The sequence below is a fragment of the Lampetra fluviatilis genome, chromosome 65 (assembly GCF_964198595.1).
Source record: "Lampetra fluviatilis chromosome 65, kcLamFluv1.1, whole genome shotgun sequence".
In the NCBI taxonomy this organism is placed as follows: Eukaryota; Metazoa; Chordata; class Hyperoartia; order Petromyzontiformes; family Petromyzontidae; genus Lampetra; species Lampetra fluviatilis.
The window spans coordinates 2,290,314-2,306,232 of NC_136339.1; the positions used below are offsets into that span (position 1 = coordinate 2,290,314).

General features: G+C 48.2%; 1 protein-coding gene across 1 annotated transcript in view; it reads left to right on the plus strand.

Moving 5' to 3' along the window:
• LOC144951987 (uncharacterized) overlaps positions 1–15,257 on the plus strand; it is a 62,726-nt gene extending 47,469 nt beyond the window's left edge. The window contains exon 9 of the mRNA XM_078882363.1: positions 15,093–15,257. Coding sequence (XP_078738489.1) covers positions 15,093–15,257 — 165 coding nt within the window. The remainder of the gene's footprint in view (positions 1–15,092) is intronic.
• Positions 15,258–15,919: the final 662 nt, after the last annotated feature.

Below are 15,919 nucleotides of genomic sequence, written 5' to 3' on the forward strand. Positions count from 1 at the left end.
TCAGAGGTGTAGTGACTACATTATCAGTGGCGTAGTAATTACATTATCAGTGGCGTAGTGACTACATTATCAGTGGCGTAGTAACTACATTATCAGTGGCGTAGTGACTACATTATCAGTGGTGTAGTAACTACATTATCAGTGGCGTAGTAACTACATTATCAGTGGCGGAGTGACTACATTATCAGAGGTGTAGTAACTACATTATCAGTGGCGTAGTAATTACATTATCAGTGGCGTAATAACTACATTATCAGTGGCGTAGTAACTACATTATCAGTGGTGTAGTGACTACATTATCAGTGGTGTAGTAACTACATTATCAGTGGCGTAGTAACTACATTATAAGTGGTGTAGTATCTACATTATTAGTATTGTAGTAACTACATTATCAGTGGTGTAGTAACTACATTATCAGTGGTGTAGTAACTACATTATCAGTGGTGTAGTAACTACATTATCAGTGGTGTAGTAACTACATTATCAGTGGTATAGTAACTACATTATCAGTGGTGTAGTAACTACATTATCAGTGGTGTAGTGACTACATTATCAGTGGTGAAGTAACTACATTATCAGTGGTGTAGTAACTAAATTATCAGTGGTGTAGTAACTACATTATCAGTGGTGTAGTGACTACATCATCAGTGGTGTAGTAACTACATTATCAGTGGTGTAGTAACTACATTATCAGTGGTGTAGTGACTACATCATCAGTGGTGTAGTAACTACATTATCAGTGGTGTAGTAACTACATTATCAGTGGTGTAGTAACTAAATTATCAGTGGCGTAGCAACCACATTATCAGTGGTGTAGTAACTACATTATCAGTGGCGTAGTAACTACATTATCAGTGGTGTAGTAACTACATTGTCAGTGGCATAGTAACTACATTATCAGTGGCGTAGTAACTACATTATCAGTGGTGTAGTAACTAGATTGTCAGTGGCTTAGTAACTACATTATCAGTGGTGTAGTAACTACAATATCAGTGGTGTAGTGACTACATTATCAGTGCTGTAGTGACTACATTATCAGTTTAGTAACTACATTATCAGTGGTGTAGTGACTACATCATCAGTGGTGTAGTGACTACATTATCAGTGGTGTAGTAACTACATTATCAGTGGTGTAGTGACTACATCATCAGTGGTGTAGTAACTACATTATCAGTGGTGTAGTAACTACATTATCAGTGGTGTAGTGACTACATCATCAGTGGTGTAGTAACTACATTATCAGTGGTGTAGTAACTACATTATCAGTGGTGTAGTAACTACATTATCAGTGGTGTAGTGACTACATTGTCAGTGGTGTAGTTGTAATGTAGTAACTCGGCGGGAGACGACTTCACGGGTAACACACTCTTTATTTTATCAAACTCGTTTACATGTGACTAACACCTACTTTATATCTCGGGTGACAAACACCCACTTAGTATCCCGGGTGACAACACCCACTTAGCTACTTGGCGACTAACGCCCACTGAGCTACTCGGATGACCAACATCCACTTAGTACTCGGGTGACAAACACCCACTTAGCTACTTGGCGACTAACGCCCACTGAGCTACTCGGATGACCAACATCCACTTAGCTACTCGGCGACTAACGCCCCTGAGCTACTCGGATGACCAACATCCACTTAGTACTCGGGTGACAAACACCCACTTAGCTACTTGGCGACTAACGCCCACTGAGCTACTCGGATGACCAACATCCACTTAGCTACTCGGCGACTAACGCCACTGAGCTACTCGGATGACCAACATCCACTTAGCTACTCGGCGACTAACGCCCCTGAGCTACTCGGATGCACTAGGTCTTCAGCTCCGTCTTCGGGTCTTCAACTGGGTAACTCTCCTCGAGTGCTCTCGCGCGTCCCCCTTTATACCCCACCTGCGGACGTCGCTGCGAGCACCCACTTATTCGACCAATCGCCGGGCGCTGGCTACGATCCTCTTTTCCCACATCTCATCGTGCCTCACCACTCACGCCGCGCCGCCCCGTCATCTGTCACTCCCGGCGCGCGCGTCCACACCACGCCCACAACGCGTGCCCAACCCCGCACCCCGCGCCGCCCCGTGATCCATCACTGTCACAGTCGGCGCACGTCAATACCACCACTACATCACCCCCTACCACATAGCTCGCAGCCGCCCCGGCTGCTATAAAAATATACAAACCCCCCTGTGTGCCCCGTAACACAACACAACAACAAGAACAACAACTAAGCTAACAACACAACACGACGCGAACACTACCATCCGCAACCCTCAACCAATGCCACCGCGACAATAGAACAATATATACAAACCGGCGAGTGACAATAGCAATGTGTATGCAAACAAAAGAAAATAAATGGGAAAATTTTTTTTTTTCTTTCGACTCGTGCAGTGTCCCCTTTTCTTCCGAGCGTCCCTACAACGGGACATTACCCCGGCAGAGGGGAACACCGGGCGAGCTCGGTGTATAGCAAAAAACGTCTTCATGAAAATTGTTGAGACCTAGCCCGAGTCCGCCTTGCCGGTCCGTCGTACGGCACCAGACGCGGTTGAACGTCCGGTGGTGCCGGCGGTTCAGGAAGACATCGGCCAGGCATCGAGGACTCGTGCGTGCCCCGGGGTTCAGGCTCTCGACGGTCAGCAGCCGTCAAGCCCGAGGCACCTGGGGGTGGGTCAGGTGGAGACACGTGAGGATCAGCCTGCGACACCTCCCTCCCCGAGTCGACGGTCACATCACACGCCCGGTCGTCACGGCACAGAACGGGGTCACACGGTGCCGCATAGGGCTTCAGTCGGGAGGGGTGCACATACCAACGGCGTTTCCCCCATTTAATCTGTATACTCTGGGGTCGTGCAACCCGCACAATTTCCACCGGTCCCCTCCAAGGTCTCAACAACTTGGGGGACGTAGCCAATGGTGCATGTGGACAATGCAGCCAGGCCTTATCGCCTGGTTTCCAATCATGCGTATGCACCCTCCGCTCATGCAATTTCTCGTTTGCAATTTGCCGCGACCGCGAATTCAACCTTGCCGCCTCCCGCGCTTCAGTCAATTTGGCGATATTAAATTTGATGTGGTCTGCCAATTTAGATTTTGCACGTGGCTGGGAAATCCCCAGTTGGACGTCCATGGCCGGATCGGCCTCCCGCCCATACATAAGAAAAAATGGGGAAAACCCCGTCGCCGCATGAGGGGCCATTCGATAGGCCGCGAGTACCCCCGGCACCTGTAAGTCCCAATCAACCTGATCGTCGCAGACCTGTTGGCACAACATAGACGTAATCGTCCTGTTCAGACGCTCAACCATCCCGTCAGTCTGCGGGTGGTAGGGGGAAGTACGCACTTTCTTTGTACCCAACAGGTCGCACACCTCGCGCAACAAAACGCTCGAAAAATTCTTCCCTTGATCCGTCAGCAAGCGTTCGGGGGCGCCCTTGTCCAACACATAACCCTGGACAAAGGCGTCCGCCACCGCCGCAGCCGACTGGTTGGCGAGCGGCCATGCCATAGGCCATCGGGTGAAGTATTCCACGCCAACCAGCAGGAACCTATTTCCCCTTGGTGTAACCGGAAAGGGCCCCAAGATGCCCAACGCTACCAATTCGTTTATACGCGAAACCTGAATGGATTGCAGCGGTGGATTAGCTGCCAATGGTGGCGGTTTCCTTTTGGCGCACCCTACGCATCCCTTAAGAATATTCGCCACGTCGTTACCCATCCCCGGCCAATAATAGTCTCGCTGGATTAGGGCGAGCGTTTTGTGAAAACCCAGATGCATGAGCCGTTCATGAGCTGCCAGAACAACCCTACCCCGCATAGCAACAGGCACAACGAGCACGTGACGCCGGGACATGTTGTCCCACCTCATCAAAAGGCCCTGTCTGCACACCCAGGAACCGACCCGCGCCTCCCCTTCTTCGGGAGCGCCAACTTTCCGACGTAGCGTCAGTAGGGAGCTGTCGGACATCTGGAGGCGGCCCCACTCAATGAGGGGCAACGACAACAGCGAATCCCTCCCCGTGGGGGCGTCCTCTCCCGGGGTGTCAGTGGCGGCGAGCGCAACTCCCGGGGTGCCGGCGACCGGGGGTTTGCACCGCGCTGATCCCAACAAACATGTGCAGTCCGTGCACGGCGGCAACCGCGACAAGGCGTCCGCGTTTCAGTGCCGCAACCCCTTGCGGTAAATGGTCGTGAATTGGTAGTCTTGAAGGACCTCCAACCATCGGGACAATTGGCCCGATGGCTGTGCCACGCGCATAGCGTATTGTAGAGCCGCATGGTCCGTCCGGACCGTAAAATGACGGCCGTAAAGATACGGCCTGAATTGCTGTGTAAAAAACACAATGGCTAACAATTCACGAAGAGTTACGCAATAGCGTTGTTCTGCGGGGGAAAGAACCCTACTACCGTAGGCGACCACCCGTTCAACCCCCCCGACCACCTGTGAGAGCACCCCCCCGATACCCGTATTGCTGGCGTCCGTGTCAAGCAAAAACGGTTATGTGAAATCGGGGTAACACAAGGGGGGAGCCTGCACCAAAGCGTCACGGAGGGAGCAGAACGCAGCCTCCTCTTCCGCCCCCCAGTGAAACCTCACACCCTTAGCCGTCAAAGCGTGCAGGGGCTTGGCTATGGTGGCAAATTGCTTGACAAAACGACGGTAATAGGAGGCAAAACCAATGAAACTACGAACCTCCGTGACCGAGGTTGGCGTTGGCCATGAGCTGACGCAATGCGTCTTAGCAGGGTCCGTCGAGATCCCTGAACGACTCACGATATGGCCCAAATACCTGACCGATTCCCGAAGCAGAAAACATTTAGCCGGTTTAAATTTAAGCTTAGCGGAACGCATCCTGAGGAACACCGCTCTCAGTCGCTGGAGGTGCTCCTCGAAAGTCCGACTAAAGACGATGATATCGTCAAGATAAATCAAACAGGTATCCCATTGGAGGCCCGACAAAACCAATTCCATGAGTCTCTGGAACGTGGCGGGAGCGGAATGTAAGCCCATGGGCAAACGGTTGAATTCAAATAGGCCCCCAGGTGTCCGGAAAGCAGTTTTAGATTTAGACTCGTTATCGAGTGGCAATTGCCAAAATCCAGAAAGCAGATCGAGTGTGGAAAAAAACTGCGCTCCCGCCAAGGCATCCAGCGACTCATCCATCCTGGGGAGCGGATACGCATCCGCCATCGAGATTTTGTTTAAACGGCGGAAATCGACACAAAACCGCAAGGACCCGTCCTGTTTCTTTACTAGGACAATAGGAGCACCCCACGGACTAGAAGAGGGCGAAATGATATCGGCCGCCAACATATCATTAACCGCCGATTGCACATGTTCCTTCTCGGCTGGGCTGAGCCGGAAGGGATTCTGACGAATAGGGGCCGCGTCCCCTGTAGCTATGTGGTGGCGCAACAGGTCAGTGCAGCCGATATCGTACTTATGTTTGCTGAACACGTCAGCAAACTCGATGAGCAAACCCCTCAATGCTCCCAATTGCACCCCGGACAAGTTAGCAGAACCCGCACACAGCGAGTCCAACCACTCAGTCCCCTCATCACTTTGAGGATGCGACTTGACAGTGAAATCTGCTTGAGCCACGAGCCGTTCCTCAACGGGTAGCGGCGCGGCGTGAGCCAGCACCGTTCCCTGCGCAATTACGGCCGGCCGCGACCCCGTATTCAGGACCATTACGAACGGCTCACTGTCCCCTCTCACCATGGTTTGAGCAACCGCTAAGTCGAGGCCCTTACTGGCTCTGTTTGACGGCCCCAACAGCACCCCCTGTGCCTCCGCACCCACCTCGAGTGGCTTCCTGAACCGAAGGGGTACTAACATTTGCGATCCCGGGGGCACCCGTACAGTGTGAGTCGCCAGCGCCTGCACCGTCGCACAAACCGTGCGCACTTTGGTAGGGCTCGACAAGAAGGCAACCCGCCGACCTGACGGAAGCTCTATGCAGGCCTGATCTATAAGAATTTTGATGGGCATTTTTGACAAAAAGTCCGTACCTAGCAAACAGGGAACGGCCAGCGATGATGATACAAAAATAGGGCCCGCTAATTTAATGTCACCAATGCAAATAGTCGCCCGAATCTGGCCGATGATCCCCAGGGATCCCCCATTCGCCGCATAAAATGGCACGTCTACTGGCAGAAGGGGTCTACTTTGGACGGGAAGAATGTTATAAATAAGGTCCGAGATGATGGTGGCCGACGCACCCGTGTCAACAAGCACCCGGACCTCAACCCCGTCAATGAACCCCGTTACCACGGACGACCCGGCCGACGCAGCCACGATCCTGTGGGCCAATTCGGACCACTCGACTGCTTGCGGGCCGCGTACGGACCCCCCTCGCCGAATTGAACCCCCGGCACCCAGCCGCGAACCCCCCACCGCGAAGCGGCGACCCGAATGTGCCGTGTTTGTGGACCGAACGTGTGAGGTGCCGCGACTTGCCGGGTTTTGTTGGGATGACTTGTGGCCCTGGTCGTCGTCCCGACGTGGTCCTGCGGCGCGCTGACGCGGGGCCCGGCACCCGGCTGCGACGTGACCCCGAAGGCCGCAGTTGTAGCAGACGACGGACGTCGTAGGTTTCGGTTGCTCCAGCTTGCGGGGCGAACGTGTGGGCGAACGACCTCCCGTTCTCCACTCCCCCGGACGCGATGCAGCGAAGGCCTGCTCCTGCACCGCAGCTGGCTGAGGTTCGGCGATCGTGGCGGCCAGTGCCGCGTTCCCCGGCCATTTGCAGACGACCCCCGGCTTGCGTTTGAGGACCTCGTACGCGTGAATGCTCGTGGCGATCGCCAGGGAGCAGATATCCATCTCGTCTGCCACGTTGATGGGGACCCCCAACTCGTGGGCCAACACCAGCAGCTGCTCCGTCACCATGGCGTCCCTCCCCTCCTTATCCATGCGGGGAAAAGCTGCGTCCGCCAAGGCGAGTAGTGCCGTGCGGTAGGCTAGCGTCGTTTCCCCAGCCACCTTCCGCCGATCGTAGAACTGGTGGCGACACGTGGAGGGCGGCCCGAACACCTTCGCCATCAGGTGTAGTGCGGCCTGGAGCGTAGAGCGGGACGACCTTGCAGCAGATGTGAAGGCTGCAAGCGCGTCGTCGTCTAGCATCGCTGGCAACGCACGCAGGGCAGTGGTGTCGGACCACCCCGACATCACCTGATGAGCGAGGAACCTTCGTTGGAAGGCTCCCCAGTCGCCCCCATCCGCCTTGAACGCCGACAGCGCGGGCAATCTTTGCTGGAGGACCCGATCGTCGTCGACGTCGGAGAGATTTTCCCGCGCTCCGCTGGAGTTGTGTAAAATGTCGGCTCGGTTGTCAGGCGCAAAATGGAGGGCTCCGGCGCGCGCTGATGACGTGGGCTGCGCTGCGCGGAGGTGTCCGGCCACGTGGCGTCCGTCTTTCCCGCCAATCGGTGGCGGCCCCCCAAAAACGGCGGCAACTTCCAGACTTTTGGCGCGAAGCGCCTTTTGGCGGGAATCCTCCAACGTCGCTTCCTCCACGACCCCCGCAGCCGTTTTTCCGCTCGCCGGAACGGAGATGTCGGCCAAGACAGCGGCGGCGGCGAGTAGCAACTCCGCCAACCGGGAGTGCGCGTCCTGGAGGCTGGTGTCGGAGGCAAGCGGAGCGTCGGCCATCACCGCGAAGTGCTGCATCGGCGGCAACTCCTCGTCCTCTACTCCCGAGGTCGGTGTCCCCGGTACGCCGTCGTCATCCCGACCTCGCTCGTGGGTACGGGTAGTCTTCCTTGTGTCCATACTTCTTGAAGACAGGTTTACTTCTGACGCCAGTTGTAATGTAGTAACTCGGCGGGAGACGACTTCACGGGTAACACACTCTTTATTTTATCAAACTCGTTTACATGTGACTAACACCTACTTTATATCTCGGGTGACAAACACCCACTTAGTATCCCGGGTGACAACACCCACTTAGCTACTTGGCGACTAACGCCCACTGAGCTACTCGGATGACCAACATCCACTTAGTACTCGGGTGACAAACACCCACTTAGCTACTTGGCGACTAACGCCCACTGAGCTACTCGGATGACCAACATCCACTTAGCTACTCGGCGACTAACGCCCCTGAGCTACTCGGATGACCAACATCCACTTAGTACTCGGGTGACAAACACCCACTTAGCTACTTGGCGACTAACGCCCACTGAGCTACTCGGATGACCAACATCCACTTAGCTACTCGGCGACTAACGCCACTGAGCTACTCGGATGACCAACATCCACTTAGCTACTCGGCGACTAACGCCCCTGAGCTACTCGGATGCACTAGGTCTTCAGCTCCGTCTTCGGGTCTTCAACTGGGTAACTCTCCTCGAGTGCTCTCGCGCGTCCCCCTTTATACCCCACCTGCGGACGTCGCTGCGAGCACCCACTTATTCGACCAATCGCCGGGCGCTGGCTACGATCCTCTTTTCCCACATCTCATCGTGCCTCACCACTCACGCCGCGCCGCCCCGTCATCTGTCACTCCCGGCGCGCGTCCACACCACGCCCACAACGCGTGCCCAACCCCGCACCCCGCGCCGCCCCGTGATCCATCACTGTCACAGTCGGCGCACGTCAATACCACCACTACATCGTGACTACATTATCAGTGGCGTAGTAACTTCATTATCAGTGGCGTAATAACTACATTATCAGTGGCGTAGTAACTAAATTATCAGTGGCGTAGCAACCACATTATCAGTGGTGTAGTAACTACATTATCAGTGGCGTAGTAACTACATTATCAGTGGTGTAGTAACTACATTGTCAGTGGCATAGTAACTACATTATCAGTGGCGTAGTAACTACATTATCAGTGGTGTAGTAACTACATTGTCAGTGGCATAGTAACTACATTATCAGTGTTGTAGTGACTACATTATCAGTGGTGTAGAAACTACATCCGTGGTGTAGTGACTACATTATCAGTGGCGTAGTACCTACATTATCAGTGGTGTAGTAACTGCATTATCAGTGGCGTAGTAACTACAGTATCAGTGGTGTAGTAACTACATTATCAGTGGTGTAGTGACTACATTATCAGTGGTGTAGAAACTACATTATCAGTGGTGTAGTAACTACATTATCAGTGGTGTAGTAACTACATTATCAGTGGTGTAGTAACTACATTATCAGTGGTGTAGTAACTACATTATCAGTGGTGTAGTAACTACATTTTCAGTGTTGTAGTAACTACATTATCAGTGGTGTAATAACTACATTATCAGTGGTGTAGTAACTACATTATCAGTGGCGTAGTAACTACATTATCAGTGGTGTAATAACTACATTATCAGTGGTGTAGTAACTACATTATCAGTGGAGTAGTGACTACATTATCAGTGGTGTAGTAACTACATTATCAGTGGCGTAGTAACTACATTATCAGTGGTGTAGTAACTACATCGTCAGTGGCGTAGTAACTACATTATCAGTGGTGTAGTAACTACATTATCAGTGGTGTAGTAACTACATTATCAGTGGTGTAGTAACTACATTATCAGTGGCGTCGTGACTACATTATCAGTGGTGCAGTAACTACATTATCAGTGGTGCAGTAACTACATTATCAGTGGAGTAGTAACTAAATTATCAGTGGTGTAGTAACTACATTATCAGTGACGTAGTAACTACATTATCAGTGGTGTAGTAACTACATTATCAGTGGTGTAGTAACTACATTATCAGTGGTGTAGTAACTACATTATCTGTGGTGTAGTAACTACTTTATCATTGGTGTAGTAACTACATTATCAGTGGCGTAGTAACTCCATTATCAGTGGTGTAGTAACTACATTATCAGTGGTGTAGTAACTACATTATCAGTGGAGTAGTAACTACATTATCAGTGGTGTAGTAACTACAATATCAGTGGTGTAGTAATTACATTATCAGTGGTGTAGTAACTACATTATCAGTGGTGTAGTATCTACATTATCTGTGGAGTAGTAACTACATTATCAGTGGAGTAGTAACTATATTATCAGTGGTGTAGTAACTACATTATCAGTGGAGTAGTAACTACATTATCAGTGGTGTAGTAACTACATTATCAGTGGTGTAGTAACTACATTATCAGTGGAGTAGTAACTACATTATCAGTGGTGTAGTAACTACATTATCAGTGGTGTAGTAACTACATTATCAGTGACGTAGTAACTACATTATCAGTGGTGTAGTAACTACATTATCAGTGGTGTAGTAACTACATTATCAGTGGTGTAGTAACTACTTTATCAGTGGTGTAGTAACTACATTATCAGTGGTTTAGTAACTACATTATCTGTGGTGTAGTAACTACTTTATCATTGGTGTAGTAACTACATTATCAGTGGCGTAGTAACTCCATTATCAGTGGTGTAGTAACTACATTATCAGTGGTGTAGTAACTACATTATCAGTGGAGTAGTAACTACATTATCAGTGGTGTAGTAACTACAATATCAGTGGTGTAGTAATTACATTATCAGTGGTGTAGTAACTACATTATCAGTGGTGTAGTATCTACATTATCTGTGGAGTAGTAACTACATTATCAGTGGAGTAGTAACTATATTATCAGTGGTGTAGTAACTACATTATCAGTGGAGTAGTAACTACATTATCAGTGGTGTAGTAACTACATTATCAGTGGTGTAGTAACTACATTATCAGTGGAGTAGTAACTACATTATCAGTGGTGTAGTAACTACATTATCAGTGGTGTAGTAACTACATTATCAGTGACGTAGTAACTACATTATCAGTGGTGTAGTAACTACATTATCAGTGGTGTAGTAACTACATTATCAGTGGTGTAGTAACTACTTTATCAGTGGTGTAGTAACTACATTATCAGTGGTTTAGTAACTACATTATCAGTGGCGTTGTAACTCCATTATCAGTGGTGTAGTAACTACATTATCAGTGGTGTAGTAACTACATTATCAGTGGAGTAGTAACTACATTATCAGTGGTGTAGTAACTACATTATCAGTGGTGTAGTAACTACATTATCAGTGACGTAGTAACTACATTATCAGTGGTGTAGTAACTACATTATCAGTGGCGTTGTGACTACATTGTCAGTGGCGTAGAAACTACATCCGTGGTGTAGTGACTATATTATCAGTGGCGTAGTACCTACATTATCAGTGGTGTAGTAACTACATTATCAGTGGAGTAGTAACTACATTATCAGTGGTGTAGTAACTACATTATCAGTGTTGTAGAAACTACATCCGTGGTGTAGTGACTACATTATCAGTGGTGTAGTAACTACATTATCAGTGGCGTAGTGACTATATTATCAGTGGCGTAGTACCTACATTATCAGTGGTGTAGTAACTACATTATCAGTGGCGTTGTGACTACATTGTCAGTGGCGTAGAAACTACATCCGTGGTGTAGTGACTATATTATCAGTGGCGTAGTACCTACATTATCAGTGGTGTAGTAACTACATTATCAGTGGAGTAGTAACTACATTATCAGTGGTGTAGTAACTACATTATCAGTGTTGTAGAAACTACATCCGTGGTGTAGTGACTACATTATCAGTGGTGTAGTAACTACATTATCAGTGGTGTAGTGACTACATTACCAGTGGTGTAGTGACTACATTATCAGTGGTGTAGTAACTACATTATCAGTGGCGTAGTAACTACATTTTCAGTGGTGTAGTGACTACATTATCAGTGGCGTAGTAACTACATTATCAGTGGTGTAGTAACTACATTATCAGTGGCGTAGTAACTACATTATCAGTGGTGCAGTAACTACATTATCAGTGGTGAAGTAACTACATTATTAGTGGCGTCGTGACTACATTATCAGTGGTGCAGTAACTACATTATCAGTGGAGTAGAAACTACATTATCAGTGGCGTAGTAACTACATTATCAGTGGCGTCGTGACTACATTATCAGTGGTGCAGTAACTACATTATCAGTGGAGTAGAAACTACATCATCAGTGGTGTAGTAACTACATTATCAGTGGTGTAGTAACTACATTATCAGTGACGTAGTAACTACATTATCAGTGACGTAGTAACTACATTATCAGTGACGTAGTAACTACATTATCAGTGGTGTAGTAACTACATTATCAGTGACGTAGTAACTACATTATCAGTGGTGTAGTAGCTACATTATCAGTGGTGTAGTAAATACATTATCAGTGGTGTAGTAACTACATTATCTGTGGTGTAGTAACTACTTTATCATTGGTGTAGTAACTACATTATCAGTGGCGTAGTAACTCCATTATCAGTGGTGTAGTAACTACATTATCAGTGGTGTAGTAACTACATTATCAGTGGAGTAGTAACTACATTATCAGTGGTGTAGTAACTACATTATCAGTAGTGTAGTAACTACATTATCAGTGACGTAGTAACTACATTATCAGTGGTGTAGTAACTACATTATCAGTGGTGTAGTAACTACATTATCAGTGGTGTAGTAACTAATTTATCAGTGGTGTAGTAACTACATTATCAGTGGCGTTGTAACTCCATTATCAGTGGTGTAGTAACTACTTTATCAGTGGTGTAGTAACTACATTATCAGTGGTGTAGTAATTACATTATCAGTGGCGTAGTAACTACATTATCAGTGGTGTAGTAACTACATTATCAGTGGTGTAGTAACTACATTATCAGTGGCGTAGTGACTATATTATCAGTGGCGTAGAACCTACATTATCAGTGGTGTAGTAACTACATTATCAGTGGTGTAGTGACAACATTATCAGTGGTGTAGTAACTACATTATCAGTGGTGTAGTAACTACATTATCAGTGGCGTAGTGACTATATTATCAGTGGCGTAGTACCTACATTATCAGTGGTGTAGTAACTACATTATCAGTGGTATAGTAACTACATTATCAGTGGTGTAGTAACTACATTATCAGTGGTGTAGTAACTACATTTTCAGTGTTGTAGTAACTACATTATCAGTGGTGTAATAACTACATTATCAGTGGTGTAGTAACTACATTATCAGTGGTGTAGTGACTACATTATCAGTGGTGTAGTGACTACATTATCAGTGGTGTAGTAACTACATTATCAGTGGTGTCGTAACTACTTTATCAGTGGTGTAGTAACTACATTATCAGTGGCATAGTAACTACATTATCAGTGGTGTCGTAACTACTTTATCAGTGGTGTAGTAACTACATTATCAGTGGTGTAGTAACTACATTATCAGTGGTGTAGTAACTACATTATCAGTGGAGTAGTAACTACATTATCAGTGGTGTAGTAACTACATTATCAGTAGTGTAGTAACTACATTATCAGTGACGTAGTAACTACATTATCAGTGGTGTAGTAACTACATTATCAGTGGTGTAGTAACTACTTTATCAGTGGTGTAGTAACTACATTATCAGTGGCGTAGTAACTCCATTATCAGTGGTGTAGTAACTACATTATCAGTGCCGTAGTAACTACATTATCAGTGGTGTAGTAACTACATTATCAGTGGTGTAGTAACTACATTATCAGTGGTGTAGTGACTACATTATCAGTGGTGTAGTAACTACATTATCAGTGGTGTAGTAACTACATTATCAGTTGTGTAGTAACTACATTATCAGTGGTGTAGTAACTACATTATCAGTTGTGTAGTAACTACATTATCAGTGGTGTAGTGACTACATTATCAGTGGTGTAGTAACTACATTATCAGTGGTGTAGTAACTACATTATCAGTGGTGTAGTAACTACATTATCAGTTGTGTAGTAACTACATCACCAGTGGTGTAGTGACTACATTATCAGTGGTGTAGTAACTACATTATCAGTGGTGTAGTAACTACATTATCAGTGGTGTAGTAACTACATTATCAGTTGTGTAGTAACTACATCACCAGTGGTGTAGTGACTACATTATCAGTGGTGTAGTAACTACATCACCAGTGGTGTAGTGACTACATTATCAGTGGTGTAGTAACTACATTATCAGTGGTGTAGTAACTATATCATCAGTGGCATAGTAACTACATTATCAGTAGTGTAGTGACTACATTATCAGTTGTGTAGTAACTACATTATCAGTGGTGTAGTAACTACATTATCAGTGGCATAGTAACTACATTATCAGTAGTGTAGTGACTACATTATCAGTGGTGTAGTAACTACATTATCAGTGGCGTAGTGACTACATTATCAGTGGTATAGTAACTACATTATCAGTGACATAGTAACTACATTATCAGTGGTGTAGTAACTACATTATCAGTGGTGTAGTAACTACGTTATCAGTGGTGTAGTAACTACATTATTAGTGGCGTAGTAACTACATTATCAGTGGTGTAGTAACTACATTATCAGTGGTGTAGTAACTACGTTATCAGTGACATAGTAACTACATTATCAGTGGTGTAGTAACTACATTATCAGTGGTGTAGTAACTACATTATCAGTGACATAGTAACTACATTATCAGTGGTGTAGTAACTACATTATCAGTGGTGTAGTAACTACGTTATCAGTGGTGTAGTAACTACATTATCAGTGACATAGTAACTACATTATCAGTGGTGTAGTAACTACATTATCAGTGGTGTAGTAACTACGTTATCAGTGGTGTAGTAACTACATTATCAGTGGCGTAGTAACTACATCATCAGTGGTGTAGTGACTACATTATCCGGTCGGTTGGTGCACCCCAAATAATTTGGCCCAGGTCTGGTCCATGTGTTGTCCAGGTCTGGCCCAGGTCTGGCCCAGGTCTGGCCCACAACTGGTCCAGGACTGGTCCATGTGTGGTTCAGTTCTAGGCCAGCTCTGGCCCAGGTCTGGCCCAGGACTGGTCCATGTGTGGTCCATGTGTGGTCCAGTTCTGGCCCAGGTCTGGCCCAGGTCTGGCCCCGGTCTGGTCCATGTGTTGTCCCGGTCTGGCCCAGGTCTAGCCCACGACTGGTCCATGTGTGGTTCAGTTCTAGGCGAGCTCTGGCCCAGGTCTGGCCCAGGACTGGTCCATGTGTAGTCCATGTGTGGCCCAGGTCTGGCCCAGGTCTGGCCCCGGTCTAGTCCATGTCCCGATGTTGTTGTTTGTTGTTGTTCCCAAGGAACGGAAGTACGGCTGGCCCGATGTGACGCTCCGCTCGGCCCTGCTGGGCCCCTACGACCTCCTGTCGTGTCTCAAGCACGACATGCACAAGGTGCACTACTTCCTCAAGAACCTCGAGTGCCGCCTCAAGGAGAAGGGGCCCTGCCCCCTCAGCGACGAGTAGCGGTGGGGGGGATGGGGGGGGTGGAGCCGGTTGGGGGGTGGTGGAGATGGAGGAGGGAGGATGAGGTGGAGGAGCCGGTTGGGGTGGTGTTGGAGTGTGGGGAGGATGATGATGATGATGGAGGAGTAGGTAAGACGAGGAGGAGGTGGTGGTGGTGGTAGCGGGGAGCTTCTGTATCTGCAACGTCGACTAGAGACAGCGGCCGTGACTTTGCTGAGCCACGCAGGGGGCGGCGGGGGGGGGACGGGGGGGGGGGCTCGCATTGAGTTTGGGGGTGCGGCTATTGCCCCCCCTTATCCTCCACTCACTCTTGGGCTGAGCCGGGCTGCCTATCAGTGGCCCTCTTCACAAATTCTGAGTCTCGAGTTTCTCCGCTCGTTACTATTGAAGGCCTCCCCCCCACCCCCCACCTCCACCTCATTCCTCCAACCCCTCCGGCACATGGAGAGGAGACCCCAGGGGTCGTGCCCAATCAGGAACCACGGCCTCCGTGTCTCGAGAGCGACGCGCTCAATGGGATAGCTCACTCGTTCATCGACTTGCTTACACACTCGGTCACTCACCCTCTCACTCACACACTCACTCACCCACATACGCACACACTCACTCACTCACCCACACACGCATACACACACTCACTCACCCACTCACTCACCCACACA